Here is a 26,986-nt window from a genome sequence, read left to right on the forward strand (position 1 = left end):
GAGGACGTCGACACATAGTGGATCATGGGTACCCATACCTGTAGATTAGGGATAGTATTACAGGTACGCCCCTGTTGACTCACCTTTTTCGATTCTGAAAAAACAATGTGTAATACTCTACACCAACCACTAGATGTATGTGATTCTAAGCAGATATAAGCTACAGAAAAATGATTAATAGTAAGTAACATTTGTCTTTCAATGAGAGTGATTGCAGCCTATGTGTAACCTCTTCAAGGGCCCACCACACTTTCTGTACAACCTCTGAGTAATCTGGGTAGAAGAAAATCTTATGATTTTGAATCTGAAAGGATGATCCATCTCTGGCATCTCTCAAGACTGTACCCCTGTCCCTATAATTAAACACTTTAAGGATCATAGCTCTCACTGGCATATCTGGAGTTTGTTTCTTTAACTAGGGCATGATGGGCTTTCTCAACCACAAAGCAACTTCAATACTCCCGGATCAAACCATTTTTGCAGCCATTGTTCACAGTCCAGTGAAGGGTCCAGCCTGATACTATGTCTGGACTTCACCTCAGCGTCCTAAACCTGTTCCTCCAGTCGGCTAGTCTGCTGTGTCCGCGTTTGTACTTGTGTCGGAAGAGTTTTAACTGCATCTTCTATAGTCTAAACCCGCTCCTCCACCTCTGCAACTCTCCTAGTGACTTTCTAGCGATCTTACCGGACGTTGGTCTCCACCAAGCCAATCTTATCTTCCAAGGTGGAGGGCAAGGCCTAAATCTCTGATATCAGATCCTCTTGCTCATTATGTTTGTCTCTTTCCCGGATAGGCGCCTGGCCCGGTGCTGTAAAGTGTGCCATACCTGAAATTCACACAGTGTTTAGCTTCCTCTAGCCAGACTTTAACGTCCCAGTCCCTGGTGACCTCCATAGATGCAGCACAGAGGCGCCTCCATGCACCCACGCAACCATTCGCCTCACTGTACCGGAGCCTAATGCCAAAGTGAAAGAAAAGAAGCATGGCAACAAGGCCACCAGCGATTCCCTTGTCTGCCACTCTGCACCCCTCGAGCAAATAACTTCTGACCCGTCCCTCTACGATCTGCTACCAGGTCCCCTCTGCCATCTTGGGAAGTACACTGGACAACACCCTAAATGGAGAGCATCCCCAGAAATGTTCCCCAGGGCAGCACATGCTGAATGGAGGCACCCTGATTTTGTTGCCTGCATTTGCATGATTGCTTACTCCAGGAGGTTATATAACCAAATCCGATTGTCACTCAGGGTGAAGAAAGGATTTTTCGCCCATTACCAGGAGTTGCAGCAACTCAAGTGTGTTCTCCGAGTGCTGGCCATACCCCACTTAAGATTATTTTTTCATTACCACTGTTACTGATCTTAATGCTTATAAATCTCATATTTGTCAGAGTAATTCTCCAGCTGATCCATCAAGACCAGACTGGCTACGTGCCGGGGCGCGCTATCACTGAAAACCTGCGTAGGCTGCACCATGTCATATATAGCACAGAGCGGAGGCCTCAGAAATATGCAGTGGCGTCACTAGACGCCACCAAGGCCTTCGATTCGGTGAGATGGGAATGGTTGTATGCCACTATGGTTAAGATGGGAATCGGACCCGCCTTCCTGAAGTGGACCCAATTGGTCTACACCAGCCCCATCTCCAGGGTGCGCACTAACAAGACATACTCTGATAAATGGCCCCTCTACAGAGGCACCAGGCAGGGATGCCCACTGTCCCCTATGATATATATTATTGCCGCTGAGCCCGTAGCCGCTTATCTCCGACAGGAGTACGGGGACGGAGGCATCGAGTTGGACGGGGTGACACACCTCGTCTCCATGTACGCAGATGACATGCTACTGTACCTGCACAACCCTGAGCACCTCCTGCTCTACATTTTAGAGACCCTAGATTGTTTCCATAGACTTACGGGCATTCAGATTAATAAAGACAAGTCTTGCCTCTACCCCCTGGCTGCTTTGTACAGGGAGGAACTTAGATCCCTACCCCCCCTATACCTTAAATGGCAGGTGACATCCTTTAGATACCTGGGTGTCACCATACACCGTAACCCTAGTACCGAACATATTCTTGATACGGTCAGGGCCAGAGATTCTCTTGTGAAGTCCATGGATTTTTGGGGTAAACTCCCCCTCTCGGTAGCTGGGCGAGCGGGTCTCCTCAAAATGGTGGCACTCCCCCGATTACTGCACTTCTTTACCAAGGTCCCCTTTAACATCACCCCCCCTCATTTTTCAGAGACATGAACAAACTTTGTAGGAGATTCCTCTGGCAGGGAGGTAGGCATAGAGTGCCGCTGGAAACTCTCCAGAGACCCTACGAGAAGGGGGGACTGAAAGTTCCTAACTTCGAGCTATACTACCTGGCCAGCCAGCTGAGGCACGTGACGCAATGGATGGCCGACAAAACCACCACAGATACCCGACTTCTCCAACCAGCCCTGCCCCGATTTTTACTCCGAGATTTACTATGGGTTGAGAAGGAGACTCTGCGGCATTACCCTTATCTGACTAGGCTCGGGACCAAACTCTGGAAGCGAGCCTGTGGAAAAGTGGGGCCAGCAGACCCCCTCTCCTCGCAGATCCGTATCGCGGCAATCATGGCTAAACACCCATGGGGCAAATAGAAACACGCACCCAATGGGAGCCCTGGGGTGTGGCGGCGCTAGGAGACCTCACTCAAGAGCAGGAACTAATGACATTCACCAACCTCAGCGAGTCCACAGGCCTGCCCACGGGCCAGTTTCTGCTCCACAGAGCAGTAATCCAGGCCATAAAGAATAGATGGACTGAGGCCGCTGACCAGATCATAGAAAACGAGATCATCGAGTCAATGCTGGACACTGCCGAGGGAGGCCACGAAATCTCCAGATTATATGAAGCCTTGCTGCAGGGCACGACCAAGAACGAACTTAAATGCAAAGGAAGGTGGGAGACCGAAATGGTCCTAGAATTCGAACACAAAGAATGGGAGAAAATATCCCACTATCGCATGAAAATCTCTAGAAATGCTCACCTCCAGCTCATCCAGCCATACATTACCAACGGAGCCTACCTTACACCGACGCCATATCAAGGTTCAAAGGAGCCACAATCCAGAAATGCCCGAAATGCAATGAGCCTAAGGCAGGGATGACCCACATGTTCTGGGGTTGCCCTGCGCTTCAAAGGTTCTGGGCCCAGGTGAAAGAAAGGGTGGCGAACGGGGAGATAGAAGTTGAAATTCTGGAACCGGCAGCCTGCATATTGGGAAGATACAAGCGAAGCAGCAAGAACAAGCCCCTTAATAAGCTCAAAGACTTAATATACATAACGGCGAAAAGACGCATAGCCATGGGATGGAAAAGCGCTGGAGACCTGAGTGATGCCCTCTGGTGGGCAGACCTCAAAAGATTGCTTGCCGCTGAGACTGCTGCATGGGAAACAGCAATCCAGGTACAGAGACTGGACTCCAGCGAGGAACTACTCCGTTGGGTGGCGTTAACTGTGCCATTGCTCCACCCAGCAGCGCGGGATAACGCATCGGACAGTACAGACAGTCCCGGCCCGGCACGTGGCCAAAAAGAAAACTGAGGATCTAACTGTGGTCTCGGAGGGAGAGGGTGGGGTGGGAGGGGGGGGGAACGTTATATGGTTTTTTTCTTTGTGAATTACGCATACTGTAATGATTAATCAATGATTTTCTGGTTATACTTTGTTGAAAAATTAATAAATAAATAAAAAAATCTCATATTTGTTTAGTCTTTAGGGGATCTTCCATTAAAGAAGAATTTGAATAGCCCAACATTTTTGAAGTAGTTGCTATCAAGGTCATGTATTATGGCCTCACTCCATCACAGGGCATTCAGGGGACTTCGCAGCCTAAGAAAAGTAGCCTACCATGGTAGTTTCACCAGAAATGCGAGCTACCTACAGGTGGTTCAAGCATTGGTGGTTCGTGAATTGTTGGTCTTGGAGAGGTGTAAATATTGAGCACTAAAGAGTGTGAGCAGCCAACAATTTTTATAAAGGGCAATATAAATAGTGGGTTAAAATGGTGCATAGCCATTTGTTTTGGCTGTGCTCATAAGGCCATTATTTGGCAAAGTAAGACACTGGGCCTCATTACGACCCAGGCGCCCACGGGATGAACTGTGCCAGTAAGGGACTGGCACTGTTCATTCCGGGCCGCCCTATTATGAGGTCTGCAGCAGGTCCCGCTAAGGAACGCCTGGTCAGACCGGGCGTCCTTAGCGGGACCCGCTAGCAGACCAGGATGCTAACAACGGGCCCGTCATTAACGTGCCCGTTGTTAGCATCCTCCCCATTCTCATGCTGGACTTCCTTTGCATCTTGTACTCATGGTGGCCCTGAATCATGCTCTTCTCATCTTCATCTTGTATCCTGGCTTCCAATATTGTGTTACTACTGACTTCTGCAATTGTATTCGCTCTCCACTCTTTCCCTTCTCCCTTTTCCTATCTCCTCTCCTTATTTTCTTCTATGCACTTTCTCTATCAGAATTGTCCCTGGATCTAATATGATAGCCACCTCGTCTGTTACCTCCACCCTCCCATTACTGTTTTTTTCCTCTCCACCCCCCCCTCCTTCAGCACTATCTGAAATGTCGTAAGGCCTAGTATGATAGTCGCTTGTTTTGTTCCTCCCCTCCCTTCCTGCACCCCTCCCTCTCACCTTTTGTTTTCTCCGGCTCTACCAGAAATGTCGTCAGGCCTAGTACGGTAGTCGCCTGTTTGTTTCCATTTCCTTCCCACTCTCCCCCTCCCTTCCTTATCTATGTCATAGCTCTTGCACTATCTGAAATGTCGTCAGGCCGAGTACGATAGTTAATTTCACATCCTTCCTGTCCATGGCCTGTAAGAATGTCATTGTATTTTTACCTTGTTCCCTCCCTTGAAGCGCTTTGAAACACATTTTGTATAGGCGCTATATAAATAAAGTATCATATCATTCCCATTGAGTCCTATGGGGCTCAAATGGGAATGGGGATTCATTTTTACCGGAGCCCAGAAAAGGGCAATTAACGGGTCCGCCAAGGTCAGCATGACCTTGTTATTGTCCTTTTTTGGACCCCGGTAAAAAATAATTACCGGCGGCAGCCGTGCCCTTAATAAGGGCACGGCTACCGCCAGGGTCGTAATGAGGCCCACTGTGTTGCCTATGCCCAGTAAATCCATTGTTTTCCACAGTAAAAACATTCCTACTTGATTTTCCTAAAAAGGCCAGTATTTGCACATTAAGAACGCTTGTGGATATCTACCACAGCAAGAACATGCATGAACTTTATAAAGAATTCTTCCGCTGCAGCAAGAAATTGGTCCAGGCGCCCTCACTCAAGGCTTAATGGTCGAAAGGGCGCACAGGTCACTGATGGGGAAACCACCAGCAGGATCCCCACCAAGGCCAATAATAGCTCAGATATTGAATTACCGAGATAGGGAAAAGATCCTCGAATACTTCCACAAAGGAGAGACGATTCAACAAGCGTCTGCCACAATAACAGCATACGTTGGACTATACCCAACAGGTGCAGAAGCAGCGGATAAACTATATATCGGTGAAAAAAAGGCTACATGTGGCTAATCGAAAGAACATGTTATATCCAGCTAGACTGAAAGTGATTCACAAAGGTCGTGCAATTGTCTTCGATAATCCGGAAGACGCGAGTGAATGGATGGACACGCAGAATTTGCCAACTGGAACAGAAGCTGGTCCGAGTGGAGCTGAATAGATGCAATTTGGAGACCAAGTTCACTGTAAGGCAGCAAGGCCTATATGTTCATGACACAGGGGCATTAAGACCCACCAGATGGAAGCCTCAGGAAAACTAGAGTTGCTGAAATGCAGGAGTCAACAACATGTGGCTTCCATAAGATTGCACCACGAGGGAGCGTCCTACGCCTAAGAGTGGATTTGTTCATTCGGATACTTACAGTTCGTATCTGCCTACTGCACCCATGCACCAGGTCAAGACCCTGGAGCGAGGGCGAGAAGTGGGGAGGCCTGTACACAAGGAATTGAGCTGGGCAATTGTTGGGGGGTGAGAGAGTTTGGGTAGTTAGCTGGGAGTTAGCCTACGAGTCCACACTGTATATGTTGTATTTGAACATGGTACCGCTGGTGCATAGTAGAAGGGTTAAGTATGATGGGGGAACTTGGAATAATATCCTGGAATGTCAGGGTCTCAACAGTTTTATTAAGCGTAATAGAATCATGACTTATCTAAGACGTCAGAAAATTTACATTACGCTCTTGCAAGGAACTCGCCTTACTATGGAGAAACAAAGTGCACTTGCTAGAGAATGGCAAGGTACGACCCTGGGCACGTCATACTCTGCTTATGCAAGGGGTGTGGTTGTATGGGTGGCACCGACTGTACCTTTGAGGGTGCTTGAAATCTTTTGAGACAAAGAGGGCAGGATGGTTGTATTACAAGGTCAAGTTGAACACAGAGAATTATGTATTATTAATACGTATGCACCAAACCAGGACACCGCAGTTTATTTCCGCAAGTTATACCCACTGATAGGTCCACACATAGATGGCACGTTGATATGGGGTGGAGACTTTAATTGTATGCTCAATCCTACACTGGACAGATCTATGGACCCGGACCCTCTGCTAAAGCCCTGTCCACATTGTTACAAGCATTTAATCGTACAGACGTATGGCGGTCTCTTCACCCTCAAGCCTGAGGTTACTCTCATTACACATCGCCCCAGGATTTGCACACTAGGTTAGATTACATTTTTACAGGAGAAGACACTCAGTGAATTCAAGGAGGCGGAATATAAAGCAAGAGTGCTGTCAGATCATGCCCCGTTGGTGACTACGTGGCAGGTCTCCCTCCCAAGAGCACGTATCCCGACATGGAGACTCAGAAGCGAGGCCCTGAGGGACGAAGCATTCCGTGAACAGTTGAGGGGAGGGGTGGAGGAGTATTTTACGCATGACACCTTAAGTGTTGACTCAGCAGGCACGTTAAGGGAGGCTTTCAAGGTAGTGATCAGGGGGACTGTGATTGCTGAAGCAAACCGGGTCCAAGCTGCAATAGAGAATGATTTACGTAAAATTAGAAGCCATAGATGGTCAGAGAGATTTACCCAGCGGCAGTGCCCAAGAAACAGTTGCCCTTCAGCATGAGTGCTTAGCAAATTGGGACAGATTGAGCAAACTGAGTTATAGGAAATATGTGGAAAGACATCATGCCGAAGGGGACAAACCAGGACGCTTGTTAGCCTGGTTGTATAAAAATGAAACAGAGCAGAGTGCAATACGAGCAATCACAGCCAAGAGTGGGGAGATCTGTGAGACGCAACAGGACATACATATTTGTTTTTATGATTTCTATAAGACACTATATGAAAAGACATCAGAAACTCAGGAATCAGAAATAGAAGAAGCTTTAGCATGGATAGATCTTCCACAGTTAGACGCAAAAGAGGCAGACAGGCTCAAAGTCCCCATAACCCACGAAGAGTTGGAACACACCATAAGAGGGTTGCCATCCGGGAAGGCTTCAGGAGCGGATGGTTTGCCAGGAGACTTCTACAAAGAGTTCATGCCAGAGATCACGCCCTCATTGTTGGCAATGCTGAATGAATCACAAGATAAAGGCATTTTCCCGCTGTCATTAAGAGAATCAATTATAGTTTCATTATTGAAGCCCAACAAACCCGATACCGATTGCGGCTCTTACAGACCCCTCTCGCTGCTCAACCAGGACAGTAAGATTCTGACGGCTCTGATGGCTAACAGGCTGAAAACATTAATTCATTAACTCGTGCATCCAGATCAATCAGGATACGTCCCAAATAGAAATATTATGTGTAACCTAACATGTCTGCACCATGTTATAGATCAAACCCAACACAACTCCCAGCTTCTGGCAGTTAACTCGCTGGATGCGGTCAAGGCATTTGACTCGATTCAGTGGCTGTGGCTGCTAGCGGCATTGAAAGGTTGGTATGGGCCCCATGTATATCAAATGGGTAAAGCTATTATACAGCAATCGAATGGCAAGAGTCAAGACGGGCTCCACTATATCAGAGCAATGGAGGTTGAGCAAGGGCGCGAGGCAGGGCTGCCCCTGGTCTTCTATGTTATTTATATTGGCCTTGGAACCGCTGGCTGTATATTTAAGGAAAGAATACCAGGAGGCCGGCATAAGAATATTGGGTAGCACGCACTTGATCTCCTTGTATGCTTATGATATGCTCCTTTACCTACAACAGCCAGAGACCAATTTAGAATATATAAGTGTTTGAGCGCTATGCAGACCTTTCTGGTATTACAGTAAATGCACAGAAGTCAAGTTTGTTCCCTCTAGCACGGTACAGGGGGAGGACTGAGGTCTGGTTACCAAAGTTACTGATCAAATGGCAAATGGATACATTCAGATACCTCAGAGTAGACATTGTTCACGACCCCAAGATAGAACATGCGCAGAACACGTTAAAGGCAGTGGATAAAATAGAGAACTCCATGAAATGTTGGCCATGCTGCTGCTTTCATTGACGGGGAGGGCCGCATTGTTGAAAATGGCAGTGCTCCCGAGGCTGCTTCATTATTTTACAAATTTTCCATTTAATATTCCCAAAGCCTTCTTTAAGACATTGAACACTATTTGCTGAGGCACAATTCGAGGTGTAAGATGTTGTTGGAGAAATTACATGGACCAAACGAGCAGGGAGGGATAAAGGTGCCAGACTTTGAGGGATACTTTATGGCGTGCCAACTACAGTTTGTCACGTACTGGTTGTCAGATGAACAAACCCAAGAAACAGGGTTACTACAACAGCCATGTAGCCCATTCTTTTTAAAAGAGATAATGTGGACCACAATACCGCGTGATCCCAAGCCTTCCCTGCTGCTGAAGCTAGGCATGATGATGTGGCAAAGAGCTTGCTGTTTTCTGGGTAAAGTAACACCATTCTCGCCCCAGATCCCATTGGTGATGCTGAAAAGAGAAGATGAGCAGCTTAGGCTGAGTGTCCGACAACACTGGGAGAGCAGAGGGGTGGCGATGGTGGAAGATATACTGAAAGAGGGATGCCCGATGACCTTCAGTGAGGTCATTTCGGAATGTGGAAAGGACAACACATAACTTATGCTCTCCATAGAATAAAACTGATGTGGCCGAGATCGGAGGGAATATGGTTAGGAGATGAAATTATTGAAACACTGTATATCTCTGAAGGTGGACACATAGTGTCGAGATTATATGAGTTGCTGACGGAGAGTCCAGATAGCAATCTAACACAGACACAGCAATATTTGGAAGAAGATTTGCAAGAGCAGCTGTCGGACGCTTCCTAGAGTAGGACTATGGGGTACCACAAGAAAGTGTCCAGAAATGCAAAACTACTGTTGATCCAGTTATATGTTACTCACAGACCACAAAAGTGATGGGTGGAAGGATTCAAATGAATCTAAACCACTGGCAATTGCTCTGGGCAGCCTTCCACACCACAGTTTTTTAGCCTGTCTGCGCTATTGCAAAAGGGGACCAGCCATGTGCAAATCAGTCAGCAGCTGCCGCCACCGAAGGTAGCAGCCCAGCCCGAACTGCTAGGGCAGGTCCCCTCTGCACAGAAAACCAAGCAACCCCAGACATGTTTCGGCCTTGTTGGACCTCCTCAGTGAGGTGCAGCCTGGTTCTCTGTGGCGCAGCGAGCAAGGGACCCACGTCTGGGCATACCCCCTCTCACAAGGAGAAACAAACTGACCACAAAAGTGATGGGTGGAAGGTTTTGAATGAATCTAAACCACTGGCAATTGCTCTGGGCAACCTTCCACACCACCGTTTTTTAGCCCGTCTGCGCCATTGCAAAAGGGGACCAGCCATGTGCAAATCAGTCAGCAGCTGCCGCCACCGAAGGTAGCAGCCCAGCCCGAACTGCTAGGCCAGGTCCCCTCTGCACAGAAAACCAAGCAACCCCAGACATGTTTTCGGCCTTGTTACAATGGCGCAGACGGGCTAAAAAACGGTGGTGTGGTCAGTTTGTTTCTCCTTGTGAGAGAGGGTATGCCCAGAGGTGGATCCCTTGCTCTCTGAGCCACAGGGAACCAGGCTGCACCTCACTGAGGAGGTCCAACAAGGCCGAAACATGTCTGGGGTTGCTTGGTTTTCTGTGCAGAGGGGACCTGGCCTAGCAGTTTGGGCTGGGCTGCTACCTTCGGTGGCGGCAGCTGCTGACTGATTTGCACATGGCTGGTCCCCTTTTGCAATGGCGCAGACGGGCTAAAAAACGGTGGTGTGGAAGGTTGCCCAGAGCAATTGCCAGTGGTTTAGATTCATTCGAAACCTTCCACCCATCACTTTTGTGGTCAATATGTTACTCACAGAGCATACTTAACCCCAGAGAAGATTAAAAAATTTGGTAACGCAACAGAACAATCCTATCTGAAATGCAGACAGATCAACGCAGACCTGATACATATGTTCTGGACCTGTGTGGAAAAACACCAATATTGAGAGGGGTGGCCCGGACCCTAACCAAGGTTGGCTTGTCTTCAGACTCAGTCTCCCCACAAGGCGTGTTTGTTAGGAATTTTCACAAGATCACAGCAGGTCAGATATGTGAGTAAACTTAGAGATCTAGCGCACATCCTAGCGAAGCGCAGGATCGCAATGGGGTGGAAAGCTCGTCATGGCCCAGTGATAGGCGTGTTGTTGAGAGACCTCCAGAAATGGGCACTAGCAGAAACTGCAGTGTGGCGGGAAGCATCCCGTCATGGCCAAGAGGAGTAAAACATAGATTTAACAGCCTGGAAACAATTGATACAGGATCTGACTCCCCCTACACAGGATGATACCCAAGCTCAGACACATATACCATCGTAATCGGTGGGATAGAGATACAGTGAGAAGTTCAAGTACATGTATACATATCATAGGTAGGCATGGCAAGTGGAATAGGCTGGGGGGAGTTTTGACAAGGTCATAAAATATTTCGACTGAAAAGAGCATGAGGGTAAGAGCCCTCCGGCAGTGTAATATACAACATGTCGAAGTAACCCTTTAATTGCCCACCCACCCCCATCCCTTCCTGTTACGAATAAACTCTCTTAGTAGGCAGACAAAGGTTCCAACTGTACCTCATGTACAAGTCCTCGCTCGATTGGGCTGCGGCCACACCGACCTTGCCCCTGTGGGGATCTTGACACACTACTCCTGCTTTCAAACATTAAGAAGCGAGGTTGGTTCCCCTGATGCACCACCGGCCCCCTCTCCCCTCACCGAAACATGTTATGAAATTGTAACCATTCGGTTTCCACCGAGGAACTACCTCTGTGGATTGCCTCAGAGATTTTTTCCATGAGGTATATGTCTTTGGCTGTGCCAGACCATTCCTGCACTGTGGGGAAGAGCCCCCTTTTCCAATGTCTGGCCCGACATGCCCCTGCCCCCAATAAGAGAAAGTGTACCAGAGGTGGCGGCGTTTCCCATCTATCTTCACACCTCTCCAACCCGAACACTACAAACAAAGGGTCCAAAGTGTGTGTTCCCTCACCTGCGTCCCTGATCCATCCCAGAACCTCAGTCCAGAACACCTACAGCCTGGGGCACGCCCACCACATGTGCCAGTAGTCGTCTCTGGCTGCGCACACGTGCCAACAGTGGGGGTCCACTGTTGGAAACATTCTGGACAGGCACATTGGGCTGTATTGCTAGCGGTGAAGCAATTTTATCGCATGTCACTTGTTCTGGCATGAGATGGAGGTCTTGAAGGCTCGTCTACACAATTGATGCCATAGGTTGTCTCCCATTTCCATGGCCAGATCCCTCTCCCAACGTGCTCTGAGCCCTCTGGTAGACCCCACCCTGGGTTCCTGCAGTGCCCCATAGAGGTGTGAGATAAGGCCCATCATGTCTGCGTGGCTATCCAGTACCTTCTCAACCGGGGTGAGGTCCCTCTGAATGTGCGTCTTCCATCTCTCAGATATAAATATCCCCTTTAGCCTAAGATATAGCAGCGCCAGCAGTTTACCAATACCCAGCGCCTCTTCAAGCTACTGAATGCTTATAAAATCCCCTTTTGTACTAACTGTCCCACCCTGTTAAGCCCCGCCTCAAACCAGGACTGATAGTGCTCAACTTCTTGTATTTCACCCCAGACCAGTGGTGCCCAGATATGACTCATAGGTGAAGGGCAGGTGGTGATGCCCCCTTCCCTTCCCCCCCGCAGCCAGGACCTCTCAAAGCACCCCGAGAATTGGATGCTCTCTAATCTGTCTCGGGAGGCGATTCTTTGGGACCCAGTGCCATTCCCCCACCGTTGCCCGGCACAAATGTTGGTTTTCCAAGAATAGCCATTGTTTATTTGGGTCTTTCCTCAATTGCGGGACCAATGCCCTAAGCTGTGCTGCCTCATAGTACATCATCAGGTCCGGGAGGCCCACCCCTCCCCTTTCCTTGGGGAGGATCAGCGTCTCATACCCCACTCTGAGCTTCTGGCCCTGCCATATGAACCTCATGATACGCCTCTTGACCTCCTTCAGGAGCTCATCTGGGGCCTTAATCGGAAGCATTTGAAACAGGTACAAAACCCTTGGGAGGAGGTTCATTTTTATTGCATTGAGCCTCTCCATCCATGACAACTGTCCCTTCCCCCATCCCTCTATTCCTGAGAACAATCTATCAAACAAGGTATCCAAGTGGATCTGCAACCCCAGGGGTTCCAACTCTGTTATATTTCTAACGGTGTCATGAGCAAAGGGGAAAACCACTGATTTTCCAATGTTCACCTTGAACCCTGAGAATCTCCCGAATTCTTCGATCACCTTAATGGCTGCGGGGATGGAGGCTGTGGGAATGGACTGGACAGGGTGCATCAGGTGCAGCATGATGTCATCTGCATATAACCCGAGCTTAAAAACTCTATCGCCAACCTTGATGTCCTCTACCTGTAGGGATCTCCTCAGATGTTCCGCCAGTATTTCCATCGTTAGGACAAACAGCAGAGGTGACGAGGGGCACCCCTGCCTCGTCCCTTGTTGTAACCTAAAAGTTCGGGACAACCGCCCATTGACTGCAACCCTAGCCGATGGACTCTCATAAAGAGCCTGAATGCCCAGATGGATCCCTTTGCCAAAGCCGAATTTCCAGAGTACCCCATTAAGAAAACCCCAATCTACCTGGTTGAAGGTCTTCTCTGCGTCTATGGCCACTAGCACCGGGTTCCCCTCCTCTTCCATAGCTGTTCGCATTAGGTGGAGCATCTTGCGCAGGGTGTCTGCCCCTGTCTACCTTGGATGAATCCCACCTGGTCTGAGTGGATGAGTCTCAGCATGAGGCCCTCCATTCTTGTGGCCAGTATTCTAGTAAAAATGTTTGCGTCCACATTGAGTAAGGAGATGGGACGGTAGGACTTACAATCCTCTGGGTCTTTATCCGCTTTAGGGATAACTGTAATCAGTGCCGTGGGGGCCTCTCGGTGGCCATAATGCTGGTAAACAAACCAGCTAAGTGTCCCGACAGGGGTCCCGCAAAGGTCTTATAAAACTCTGCTGTATATCCATCCTCCCCCAGCGATTTCCCCAGTTTCAGTCCAGCTATTGCTTTCAACACCTCTTCCTTTATAATGGGCTTATCCAGCTCAAGGCACTCCCCAGTATGGAGTTTCTGGAGAGGCACCCCCCGCCCCTGGCCATACCCGGGGTAAGTCCTCAGAGCGTCCTCATCCGAGGCCCCTTCTTTCCCATATAAGGACTTGTAAAAAGCGGCACATTCCCCTGCCACTGCCCTGCTCCTGAGCACCCCTGTTCCCCTTCTCCCCGGATCCTGGTTACCCATCTCTCTGCTCTCTGGCCCCAGAGTTTCGCCTCTAGTAAGGCATCTGCCTTATCCTCCTTTTCATACCACCTCTGTTTCAAATATTGGAAGCTGGAGAGTACTCTACCCATTTCAATTTCTTTCAGTTCCTGGTATTTGCCTCTCGCCACATTGAGGTCCTCCTCCCTCTCCCCTTCCTCCTTACCCTCTACTTTCTCTAGGAGACGGGTCTCTCCTCTGATGTTTCGGGACAACAGGGCCCTGATTCTTTTCTTAGGTGTCCCCTCTCTGATGATGAGGCCCCTCCACGTTGCCTTTGCTGCATCCCATGCCATGCCCCTATCAACCTCTCCCATGTCATTGAGCTTAAAGAATTCCCCAATAGCCTCTCTCATTTCCTCCGCAAAGACCGTGTCCCTGAGGAGGAGATTGTTACAGTGCCACAGGGATTCCTTAGATTTAAAACCCGATAGGACTACATCCATCTCCACCATGTCATGGTCTGACCAACTAATCGGGATATGGTCACATATGTCCACCCTGTCAATATGCTGTTGTTCCATGGACAGGAAGTCTATCCTTGTTCTGGAGCCATGGACTAATGAGTAGAAGGTGTAGCCTCTCAAAGTTGGTTGGGAGTCCCTCCACACGTCGATGAGCCCCTGGCCCCACATGTAGTCTACTAACCCACTGTTTGCGGATCCCCCCTATTCCCGGAAGGGATGTGCCCCCCACTCCCTGTCTGCCCACATGTTAAAATCTCCCCCTATGATGAGGAGACCCTCTGTTCTGTGCAAGACCTCACCCATGGACTCCCTCAGGAACTGCATTTGGCCAACATTTGGGCTGTAGAGAGACACTATGGTAATCCTGGTATTTTGTATGGTCCCTGAAACCACCAGTGCCCTCCCATTTGTTCGGCTCCAGACCACCGGTTCCAAGAGCCTGAGCCTTCTGTTCAATATGATTCCCATTCCGCCCTTTTTAAGAGGTCCAGATGCCCAGTAGACTTGCCCAATGTGTGCCCCGGGGATGCGCCTTTCTTCCCCCAATATCATTTGGGTTTCTTGTACCAAAAGTACATCCAGATCTGAATTTTTAATTTCTTTTCCCAGTAGAGAACGTTTTGTGGGTGAGTTAAGGGCCTTTACATTCAGAGAGCCTATCTTGAGGACCTCCACCTGGGCTTTAAACTCAAGGTGTGCCATCAGGAGCCCTGAATTCCCCTCTTGACCACTCTATGCTAAGGTGTACCATGTCCCCCCATGTACCTTAGGTCTGTCTATCCGTGAGTGAACCCCTAAACTCCCCCAACCCTCACCCAACCCCCCTCCCCCTGAATAAAGCACTGTCTGAGACGCCCACCCTAAGGTGAGCCACTAAGGTGGAAAACACTACTCCGCTGTCTCCATTATCACTCTGCACCTAGAAGTACCCCGGCCCTCCAGCCATGACTTCCAGGTCTTCATCTCTTGTCCCCATTCTCTTTGTGAGGGGGTCATTCAACTTCTTAAATTTTCTGCTGCCTAGTACCTTCTTCTTTTTGGCCCCCGCTGCTGTTCCATAGGTTCCTCCTCTGCTCCTTCTTGATCCTTGATCTCCTGCCACCTCTTCATTCTTGATGACCTAGAGCACCTGGAGGGCTTCTTTTCCACTGCTCACCCGGTAGTCTACCTCACCGCGCTCAAAAGTCAAGGCGAAGGGGAAGGACCACCTATATCGGATGTCCTTTTCGGAAAGCCACTGCATGAGCGGACGACAGTGCCTGCAACAGGCCAACGTCAGGGCTAACAGGTCTTGAAACACCTTGATCGTGTCCCCTTCATAGAGGAAGCTCCCCAGTCGCTTCGCTTTTTCGAGGACTTCCATCTTTTCCCTGTACCTAAGAAAGTGGAACACTATGGACCTCGGACCGCCCCTGCCGCCTCTGTGGACCTTTCTAGTTGCACCTCTTTACCTCCTTCCAGGGTGAACAGTTGGTTAATCAGGCCCTGCACCTTCCGCCCAACTTTGGATGCTGTTTCCCCTCTGTTAACTCACTCCAGGAATTTGTAAGTTGTTGCGCCTAGCTCTATTCTCCAAGTCATCCAGCTTTAGCAATGTTTCCTCTTCCCTCATTTCGAGGTCGGCTAGGCGCGCTTCATATTTCATGTCGAGGATGTTGACCTGTAAATGGTTGTTCTCCATACCCTCCATTTTGTCCTCCAATATGTCCACCCAGCCCTTGAGATCACAGATTGATGCTTGTATATCCTTTCTAATCGCCTTGATCTCTTGAAATATGTCCTTCAGGTCATCCCTGGTTAGCGCCGGGGCTGGAGTGTCTTTCCTGGTCGCCATTTCATGAGAACTGGGGAGGGTCGCCTCCTGGTTGGTTCCCGGGGGCTCCGGAAACGTTGCAGAGAGAGAACTCCTATGGGAACACTCCTTACGGTGGGAACCCAACTCTGTGTCTCCTCCATGACCACTCCGGGTGTCCCCTTCTGGGTATATCTCCTTCTCACTGAGCACGAGGGCCGCTGAATGGAGAGCGGGGTCCCTCCTCTGACCTTAAGTGCCTGTCTTCCAGCTGTACCAGGGTTTGAGGCCCGCGTGGAGGCTCTTATTGGAGCATGCTCCCATGTTTGGGCATCTATTATATGTCCCACTTCGACTACTTGTAAGGTGTCTGAGTCGAGCAAACCAGCTGGGGACTCTCTTGCATTGGACTTTGATACTGCTACAAGTTAGCCCCCTCTGCAGGTGCCTCTCCCCGCTACCACTCAGAGGGCTGATGTGAGGTTTACCTCTGGCTGTGTGGGTGCGGGTTCCCTGACTTTTGAGGTAGCACTGTCCCTTGTTGCAGTAGAATGGGCCCTGCGCCCCCTCCTATTCCTTAGGTGCTCTTGGGTTGCGTTCTTACTCCCGGATTCAGGGTTGCAGGTGGGCCTCCTGTGCAGTGTCCCCCGGCCCCTCTGCTGTGCTCAGTGGCAATACTTCTCTCTTCCTGGGGCCTCTCACCTCTATGGTCTGGGTTGGATCTGTATAGGGACCTCTCACTCAGGCGCCTCTTGGGAAGTTCCTAGGTCAGCCTCCCCATAAGGGCTCAGCTCCCCTTCTCCATAACATTCCTTGGCTTCTCTCTGGCTCGCCCAGTCCTCGGTGGCCTTCTCCCCTCCACATAGGGCATGGGCTCCTGTGGTTTGATTTCACTTCACCCCTCTTTTGGCCTTCTCCGCTCCAACTCCGTGTAGGTGGGTAGCCCACTGTAGCAAGTGGCCCACTTCCCAACCGAGGATCGTAGGAACTGGGGTCTCGGGAAGTGCGCCCGGCCTTCTGGGCCAAGTGTGGACCAGGACAGGCCTCAGTGGGTTACCACAGTCCAAAGACAGGACAAGGGTCTTTATTTCCTTGGAGGGTGCCGTCTGCACCCCTCCGGTGCACACAGTCCCCCGTCGTGCCTCACCTGCGCTGGAGTGGGCCCGCTTGGCCCTGCCCCGTGGGGGGTCGGCCGCTCCTCCATTGTCTTCTTTGGTGTTCCCTGATCCTTCTCTCTGCCCCACTACTGTTGGGCCGTCTCCCCTCTTCCGCCTGACTCCTCACCTTCGATTCGTGCTCTCGCTGTCTGAGCACCCAGCAATGGCGCACAGGGACACAGCTTTTCTTTGGGACTGCTCGGGCGGGAAGGGGTGCCGGCCCACGGTCCCGCTGCGGCTGTCGGGGCAGTGTACTGTACGTCACCTTACTGCAGGCGGCGATCGGCCCAGGACCTCTGTGTGCCCAACACAGGGAGCACGTCCTTCCGCGTCCCTCCGGCACTCTTCTTCAGCCAGGCGCCCCACAGTCGTCAGAGGGCGAGGGCAAAAGTGTGTCCAAATCTGGGCCCAATCCTGGCGAGTTGTGCAAAAATTGCATGAAGTGCATTGAGCGAGATGTTAGCAGCATTATCAAAGTACAAAAACAATAAGGTGCATGCAAGGTTTCAGGAATAGTGGTCTTAATATTAGCATGGTCACATATTAGTTCCCAAATTCTCCAGCTTTTAATATTCTGGCTCTTGTACGCCATGCTTGGTGAATGAAGCTTGCTGCGAAAAATACTACATGCATGTCGTTGCTTCGCCTGAAAAGCAATAAGGCTTCAAGTGTTAGACGTATGCCATGAGCATTTCATATTGTCTTAAGGAACTTACACCTGGCCACTCGATAGCCTTGACAAAAGCACAAGATTCCTTACCAGGGCCACACACCAAGCACAAGTCGTTTCCAGCAGGTTGCCACTTTTTGGTACAATAAGCTAGATTAAATTGAGAAAACCTGAATTTCAAATACAAAGTGTGTGCCGGGGGGTTAACCAAGTCTAGATATTTTTCGAACCCAAAACTGGTTTGCTTGCCAAATAGTTTAACTCCCATGGCCAGCTTGCTGCACGCATTCACCAGTTTGTCCTCCGCTAACTCTTTTGAGGTGCATTTCACTTTTTCTACTTCACCCAAGATGATGCCCCAGGGATTGTCCCACAGGTTTGCAAAATTCATATCCACCAGGGATCTTTTAACATGTGTGAACCCGGGTAAGGATCTACCACCCTCAGTTTCCAGGATGTGTGTTAGGGCCTCACGATAAGTCTTACGTTCGGGAATTTGCCATAGTCTAAGCCAATATGACACCAGTCTAAGGGTGGGAACTCTTTGGATTTCCCTAAGGCCTAGTTCCAAATACAAACAGGGTTGCCCGTGCAGGTTGTTGGCAGCCCAAGCAGCCTTTTCAAGAAGCGTCTTTTCGTCAAGGGCCAATTTGTTGCTGGTCAAATGGCCCCAGATCTCTGCCCCATACAGGCAGCCGATTTGGCCGATGTAACATACATTTCAACAGCCAGGGAAATGGCACTCTGACCATAGGTAATGAAAAATCTCCATATTGTCCCCTGCCCCCATTTTCTTCCAGTGTTGCGCTGGATTTAAACACCTGTGATGTCTAATTGCTCTGGTCATTGAATCTAACCCCAAGGTAATCGTAACATCGCACCTGTTCCAGGGGAGTGCCATTAATATTCAACTCAAGTTTTGTGATTTTTTTTATTTATTTGGGGCTAGTGATTTTGTTTTACAAGTATTAATCTAGAAATGAAGCTCCGAACATTTCTCCACAAATGCTTCAAAGGTAATTGCAAGTCTCTTCGCAGATGTGGCAAGAAGCACTGCATCGTCTGCGAAGAGGACCATTGGGATCGCTTCGTGGCCTAATTTCGGGTAGTCCTGACAGTTCAATCTTACATGACATATTACCTCGTTGATTTCCACAACAGGCTAAAGTGCCCTTAATCTGGGTTCATTTCGTGAGCAGTTTTCTCTTTTATTTTGTTTTATATGAACTCTGTAAGGTTCAATTTTTGGTAATTGTAACTGTCAGACAATCGAAACTGGTGACCCATTTTATTTTTTTCCCCTCTGCCCAAATGGGTCTGAGGTGCCCATGCACGTAACATTAGATTTACTGCTGTTATTTTTCAGTTCACATTCTTCAGCATAGGCCTTGACCAACTAGTCTCTGAAGGGACTGAGGGGTCCAAGCTAAACGTACCACTTTGTTGACCTAAACCAAGATGCTGCTATTTCTATCCAAGATGCTGTGATGTGTTCAGATCCTGGAAGAGGACAGTGGCGTACAGATTCAAAGGATATGTGTTAAAACATGCCCCTGCAAGCCTAGACCTTCACCTCTAAATCACTATTAGTTTCAGTTATAATTGAGAGTAAATAATGCGGCAGTCCTTCTCGCTCAAAAGGTTCCCATAACATTATCCTGTTAACTAAGTTGAATACTGTAGATCCATGTAATTAAGGAGGATTGAAAACTTTAAAAGCCTCGAAATATTTCCCTGTGCCTAATCCAACCAGAACATCTCCTCTGCCATCCTCTGGCTATCCTGCTCTTCCTGTGCTGCTCTGAACATGTTGTAACTTCTGTTTCGCCTCGTCCCATTTGAACATTTGAGGGCCTCTGGCTCAAATAAAATATTGGCTAAATATGTATAATCAAGGGTGATTTCCGTCGATAGCACCATCCAAATTCCTTGCCAGTGGTAGTTTTTTAGGGGAAATTGTAAATGGTTTACTACATTGTTGACGTTGAGGTGCTGAAAGGACCCAGTCCGATTCCACATTCTTACTCTGGCCTATCACATCTCCAGATGTAGGTTTGAGGGAAATTTCATTCTCGCTTTTTATGAAAAGTGATCTAAGGTTTACTTGAGCCGAACGTAAAAAAAAAGCTCAATCCTGTTCATTGCCTTTGGTAGTTGTTCGAAGCAAATGGAGGAAAAGCAAAGTTGTCTGACCCCAGTCTCTTATTTTTTCCTTTTATATTGTGTGTAGGCTAGAACAGCAGTGTTGGCTGTTTATCACTTTCTAGCTAGTGTGGCACTACTTCATTAATCTTTTAAGGAAAGATCAACATTCTTTTGTACTGCTTCGGTACAATGCTAATTATTTGTCATTCTTTTTCTCTTCTCCAGAAACTGGAAGAAAAGTTCCGCCTGAACAGGCGAGAATTGATGGCCTTTGAGTTCCCAGTGCTGGTAGCTTTGGAGTTCGCCCTGCACCTTCCTGAGCACGAAGTGATGCCGCATTACAGACGTTTAACTCAGAGCTCCTAGCACAGGTTACCCTTCGTAGGAGGGGTATCATTGCAACCTGCTGGCTTCACCGGAATCTAGGGAGCGGCAGTTATTACTGGAAGTCCAAATCAAGACTTAAAATGCCAAACATTTTGTTTTTAGCATCCCCATTTTCGGCACCACAAAATGGACTCCATAGTGAGGTGCCTGAGCCGTTAACGTTATGGCGCAGGAGAAAAGGTAACGTGTGGTGCCGTGATGAGGGTGAAACGGACCTCACTCGGAAAGACTAAGACAGAAAAATCACTAACGGACGTCTGCTAGCTTTATGAAAATGCTCAATATCAGAAAACTTGATCTCGCTAACAAAGTGTGCCAATTTTTTGTATCGGCTGGTGAACAAATGTGCGCTTGTCCATGCGGGAGTGTACATTGCGGTTTCATTTTGGATGCCCTGGCTGCTTTGACTTCCAAAAGAGGGAACTGGCGTTAACGCAAGTGCATATCGACATTCCACGTCATATCTTACTTTCTGGTGGAAAAGTGGCAAATGGAATCCATTGTTCATCTAAATCCAAGACAAATGTTTCACATCACACCTTTTCTGATGATCACACTACAAAACAAGACTGGGAAAAAAATCTTAATTTCGATGATGAAACTGAATGTTTTTTTTAAAAATTGGGATTGTTATTTTGATTTTTGTAATGTTTTATGATATGTGTATATGTTTAACCATTGCACTTTTCCACTGTGGGTATGGTTAGAATTGCACAGTGTTCTATTATTGTGCTCTATGTTAGAGTGCTTTCCACGCACATTTATTGTGCTACGTGTTCAACAATATGTTAAAGAAGTAAAAAATAAAATAGGGCTGAGCTACATAACTTTGAGGCATGTGATCAGGTATAACTATGTGTCAGCGATATAATTATATTTCCACCAAAATGGAAAGGCTTAGCAAAGCAAGGGGGCTATTTTTATTATTTCATAAAAGGAGGACATTCTGCACTAGACTTGCTGAAAAAACAATGTTTAAGCAAAAATGTATAAACCTTCATATGGACCATGGGAGCATCACGATTTTCTTTATCTATCCATTCCAACAAAGACCCTGTGGTCAACACACACTTTTGTTTTGGCTTTTTGTTTCTATTAGTGTGACAGGGATGCCACAATTTCAGGGTGATAATTTATCTGAATAATTAAAGATATCAGCCTTATAGATACCGGTATTATATAACTGGGATTAGTGACAGTAATTATTGAACATGTGACAAAGACATAAGTGAATGTATGGTTGGTTATGTTTTGCTACTCCAGGAAAAGACGTTTGGATGTTCGCACAGTCACCAAGCAGGGCGACAGCGTTCAGGACCTGTGTTGGGATAAGCAGATGGAGCAAAGTCTTGCTGACTGCTAAACTATCTCCCCTGCCCTTACTCAGTGTGCTGGCAATGATGCTGGCCATGAAGCATATTGAATTCATGCTAATAGATCAACTCATCTATATTAAACTGTCAGCCCATTAATATGTATGCGCTTATTCACAAGTCTTGCAGAAGTGGGATGCTTACAGGGACGTCTTTCTTCTATTTTGCTTGCGATGGCTGACGCAATTATTCTGGGCCAAGATGAGAAACTCAAATAATCTATGACTGGGATGTACTTTTTGTTTAAAGAACTAGCCAACTGAACAGTCAATTGTATTGGTTTAACATTTATCCATTATTTGCACCTAAGTGGAATTCTCTGATCCTGACAGTCCATCGGGATCCAAGTCTTTCCGTCAATATTTTCTGATGTAGCCCAACATTATTTAAATCCTGATGGCTGCAAGGATCTTCCGGGACCCCTCTGGGTGCCTCTTGCTCCATCCCTGTACCCGTACTTACCTGCCTTATGACCTCTGCACACTCACTGGGATCATGATCTCCCGCTGCCGGCCACAGAGCATCATTTGTTTGGTGGCCATCCTGGAATGGATTACGGCCTTTTGTCCCTTATTTTTTTATCTTCACACAGCAATCCCCCAAGGAGAAAAACTAGTTCCGGAACTAGTCACCCAACCCAGTTGTCAGGTGCTAATGCCTTGGGCAAACCAGGATGTATGGTTCCTGAACCCGCCTTAACCCCACCTACCCCCGACCACAGGCTGACAAGTTGGATTTGTGGGCCTACAACTTCCAGTATTGGGTGCAGATAAACTTTATATAGAAAGGAGATTGTTAATGAAAGCAAGGGTTATTAGTGCATGGCAAGAATGACTAATGTTTCATGCCTGGGGAAAATGGTAAACCAGCAGAGGACTGTATGTGTAATTTGTGAAATGCTGTCTCTGGATATGAATTGGTTTCATTAACTGACACATGCAAGTGCATTACATTGCAACATTTGTGAATTTTACCACAGTGGGTTTCATCTTAAACTGGAATTAGGTGATGGTAAAACTAATGTTTATAGGTTTTAAAGTTGACTGTTTTTCATCCCTAGTCTCCTGCTTACAGCCTCACTTTGCCCCATCACTCTTCATTGGGTGCCCCTCGCTTCCCCACAGCAGCCAACGGATGGCGGATCCAGGTGGGTTTATTTATTAATACATCTTGGTTAATGAAGAGGTAAAAACAGAGACTCTATCATTAAAGTGAATGGCAAAAATAGAAAAATGAAAAACGATCTCTGACAAACCATTAAAAAGCTACTAAATATAAATAGCATTCAATTAATTAATGTGTTTAAATTTAAAAAGTGGCAACGATAAAATCAAAATGGGGAATTCTGCCAGCCCCCTCTCATACAATGAAGATTGCCCAGGCTTACAGCTCAGGATAGTCTTGATTCTATTATAGACACAAAGGCGAGCATTGTGCTAATCTTTCTTTATTGCTGCCATATCAGCACTTTAAAACACTTAAACATTTAAAATGGGTATTTTCCTGGTTTCATCCAGGACTCTGCGGAAAAAGGTAAATGCAATGTTTAAAAGTTCGACAATCTTCCCTTCGGGCACTGCTAGTCCCATGAGCCTCCTAGTCCCTGGTAGTCCTGAGGCTCCTCTCCTCCACCTATCAGGTGCTTGCCTGGTGTATAAGAGCCTCCTGCCGTAGGTTCTTTCCTCTTTCTTTGCCCAAACCAACACTTCCTCTATGAACGTCCGACTTGCTCTAAACGAACTAGTCCAACACCAGGAACTCTCCACAGGTCCCTCGACACTCCGGCTTCACTGGTCCAATGGGACAACATGCCTTTGTCAAGATCCAAGAATTCGATCCTTCAGTTTTCCTCAAGACACTTTCTGATCGTCTCATACAAGGAATAGAAAAGAAACCATGAGGGTGGGAATGCGCTAAAGCTCTTGAACAGTACAAACTTATATGAAAATCATCAAGACTTTTGCCATTCTGGGATATAATGCTCGCCTCCCGTGTCTTTAATAGAATCAAGACTACCCTGCGCTGTAAACCTGGGCAATCTTCATTCTATGTCAAAACAGGAGGTGATCATTATGCTTGTTCAAAGCTCGCTACCACCCTATTAGTTATATCTGATACAGGCTTGAAATGAAATGTCTTAAAAGTCGACTCAGAAGTCCAATCTGCTGATTTCATTATGTCTTGTAATGAAACACCTGCTGCGAAAGCTCTAGATGCCATTGTTCCCCTAGCTGAATGCGTGCCAAACAAAGACAAGTCTATACCAGCCCATTGCATCACCCCTCTAACCCATTTAGCAATAGTAGCTGTGGTTACGGCGTGATTGGGCTTTCTACGCGCTATAAGCAGTTGTGTTGCACCTTGTCGTCTAAGATGCGCTGTCGCCTCTTCATAATCCTTTATACCTTACGCCATACATATTTTCTTATTCTCTGCGAAATAAGAGTAGGAAATGATTCTTCAGTCACTTTTTTCGTTCTCTTCGCTATGCTAAAAGCTACTCCTGCAGGATAAAATATCTTCCTGTTTATTTCTAACGCCTTGACATCTGACACTCCGACATGCTGCTAAATATAGCAGCATCGCTAGCTTCCCTAAAAACTGTGAGCGAGAAAGGCTATCATTCTCTGGCCACCTAAGAAATGCGGTGGAATATGTCTCAAACGTCCCATAAAACCGCGTATTTAGGTTCTGGCGGCCTCTTCAACTTCTTTCCTTTAAGAAGTCGCAGGACTTTAGGGTGTTCCCCTACCGGTCCTCCTTCTACTTTGTCGTCTCCTGCTGACAATGCTGACCTGTATACCCCTAACGTTCTATAAGCGCAGCCGTCTTGAAACCTATTTGCTAGAAAGTTGAGGACGTGTAATACAGGTGCTGAAACGGGATCCAGACCATGTTCAGTGCACCATTGGGCCCAACGGTCCCAAGTGGCGCCATAGCTCCGAATGGTGGAATGCGCCCAGGAGTCTCTGATACAGTCTGCAGCGAGCTGCGAAAGGCCCGGCAACTCCCATCTCTTCCTGAAACCCTGCAGGTTATCAAGTGTAGCATGCCCGCTTATATCAACGGGTGAGGAATGCCGGTCGGGCTGAGAAGAAGGTCCTGCCGATGAGGAACTATCCTTGGAAAATCCAAAGAAAGTTCCATCGCTACTGGAAACCAGGCCTGGGACTTCCAAAACGGTAGTGTCCTCACCAGCTCTGCCTCTTCTTGGCGGGCTTTCGCTAGGGTTCTCGTGAGCATGATGAACGGCGGGAAGGTACAGTGCACTGCCCTGCTCCACGGGGTGTAAAAAGGCATCTGTCCTCGTTGCTCCCGGGTCTCTCCTCCAACTGAAGTATTTGTGCGTCTGCGAGTTCAGTCTGGATGCAAATAGATCGGTGTCCATGGGACCCCAAATTTCCTGCAACTGCCTGAATATTTGCAGATGTAGCTTCCAATCGCTGCAGTCTACAAGATATCGTGAATTCCAGTCTGCGACTCTGTTGTGTCTCCCTGACAGGTACTCCGCTGCTACTGCAATCTGGTGTAGTAGGCAATGGTGCCAGAAATCTTTCGCTAGCTCCGTTAACATCTTGGATCTGGTCCCTCCTAGCTTTTTTATGTAACGTATGGCTGAAATGTTGTTCATCTTGAGCAAGACGCAACATCTGACCCTGTCCTTGGTGATGGCTTGCACTGCGAAGAAGCCCGCTAGGAGTTTGAGACAGTTTATATGTAATTTCAATTCCTCTTCCGACCATTTCCTTCCTGTCTCTCCTCGGTCGCATCTGGCTCCCCAGCCTGATCTGCTTGCGTCCGACTCTATCACTAAATCTGGAACGTCTCTGAAGATCGCCTGGCCGTTCCAGGCTTCCATATTCTGAAGCCACCAATGCAGTTCGGTAAGCGCCTCCTGATTGAGAGTCACTAGCTGATGGTAACCTACTCTACCTTGAAGATGTCTGATCTTGAGCCTCTGAAGAGCTTGGTAATGGAGAGGCCTGGGAAATTTAGCTTGAATTGAGGCTGTGAGCAGGGGATTGTACCTTTTTACCAAATATAATGGTTTGCATGAACCAAAAGTTCTAAAAAGGCTACCACCAAAGGTTCGAACACCAAAAGTTTGATCCTTTGCGGTAGCATTGTAAAAAAAAAAAAAGAAAGGGGGGATGTGGGGGTGTCCCCCGCATCGCCCCGCTCACTATGCCATATGCGGTCGGATCACATAGATCCGGAAGCAGCCCCACTATCCTGGCTAGACTTTGAAGCGAAATTATCTTCTTCGCTATGACTGCTCTGAGCTCTTACTTGATCGCTCTCACTTTGTGCCCCAGAGGTTCGAGGACTGCTTTCAAGGTATCTATCGTGAACTCCAGAAACCATATTCTTTGTACCGGTTGAAGCTGCGACTTGTCTAGGTTTACTTTAAAGCCCAGTGAGGATAATAGATTGAATATCCAGCGTACATTCTTGGTGAGCGTTACTTTGTCTGGCCCCAACACTAGAATGTCGTCTAAATAAATGATAATTCGTATTCCTCTCTCTCTTATGGCTGCGGCTAAAGGCCTCATTTGCTTGGTAAACGCCCATGGCGCAGATGGTAGGCCAAACGGGAGGCATGTGAAGCACCATATTTATCCGTTCCATCGGATGCGAAGCAATTTCCGATGTGCTATCGGTATCGTGAGGTATGCGTCTTTGAGATCCAGGAACATATTGCTGAGGAATCCCGCTCCCCCTTGGGTGTCGCACTCTATTACGTTTTTGTCTAATAGCTTTAGCAGTTCGCTTTGCAATAGTGCTGCTTCTTCTTGCGGCATGTGTATTGGTTGAGGCTCTACTCTCTGTATGGGGTCGCCTACAAATTCTAACTGCAGACCTGCTACTGCTTGGATTACCCATGCATCGCTCGATATCATTCGCCATTCGCTCAAAAAGTGCAGGGTTCTCCCCCCCTACTTTCCTGCATGCTGTACTCACCGGCAGCGGCACTCGACTGTCTGTAGGAACCTCTTTCTCTACGACTTCTTGGGAATCTTTTTCTGGTCGGGAAGAAGGTGACTTGCTGCCTTCCCACCCAATATGGGCGGCGCAGCCCCTAGGATCTGTGTTGGAAGTTGTAGTGGAACAGTGGCGTCCAGTCCCAGCAAAAACTCACCCCGGAAATATCTTGCTAATGGAGCTTTGTGAT

The 26,986-nt window shown here is 47.9% G+C and overlaps 1 protein-coding gene across 1 annotated transcript in view; it reads left to right on the forward strand.

Moving 5' to 3' along the window:
- Nucleotides 1-21,605, forward strand: part of CABLES1 (Cdk5 and Abl enzyme substrate 1) — a 782,082-nt gene extending 760,477 nt beyond the window's left edge. Inside the window, exon 10 of the mRNA XM_069620896.1 lies at nucleotides 20,279-21,605. Within this exon, the coding sequence (XP_069476997.1) occupies nucleotides 20,279-20,419 (141 nt within the window). The 3' untranslated portion in view covers nucleotides 20,420-21,605. The remainder of the gene's footprint in view (nucleotides 1-20,278) is intronic.
- Nucleotides 21,606-26,986: the final 5,381 nt, after the last annotated feature.

Source organism: Ambystoma mexicanum, chromosome 5q (genome assembly GCF_040938575.1).
Source record: "Ambystoma mexicanum isolate Mex_15411 chromosome 5q, UKY_AmexF1_1, whole genome shotgun sequence".
Classification (NCBI taxonomy): Eukaryota; Metazoa; Chordata; class Amphibia; order Caudata; family Ambystomatidae; genus Ambystoma; species Ambystoma mexicanum.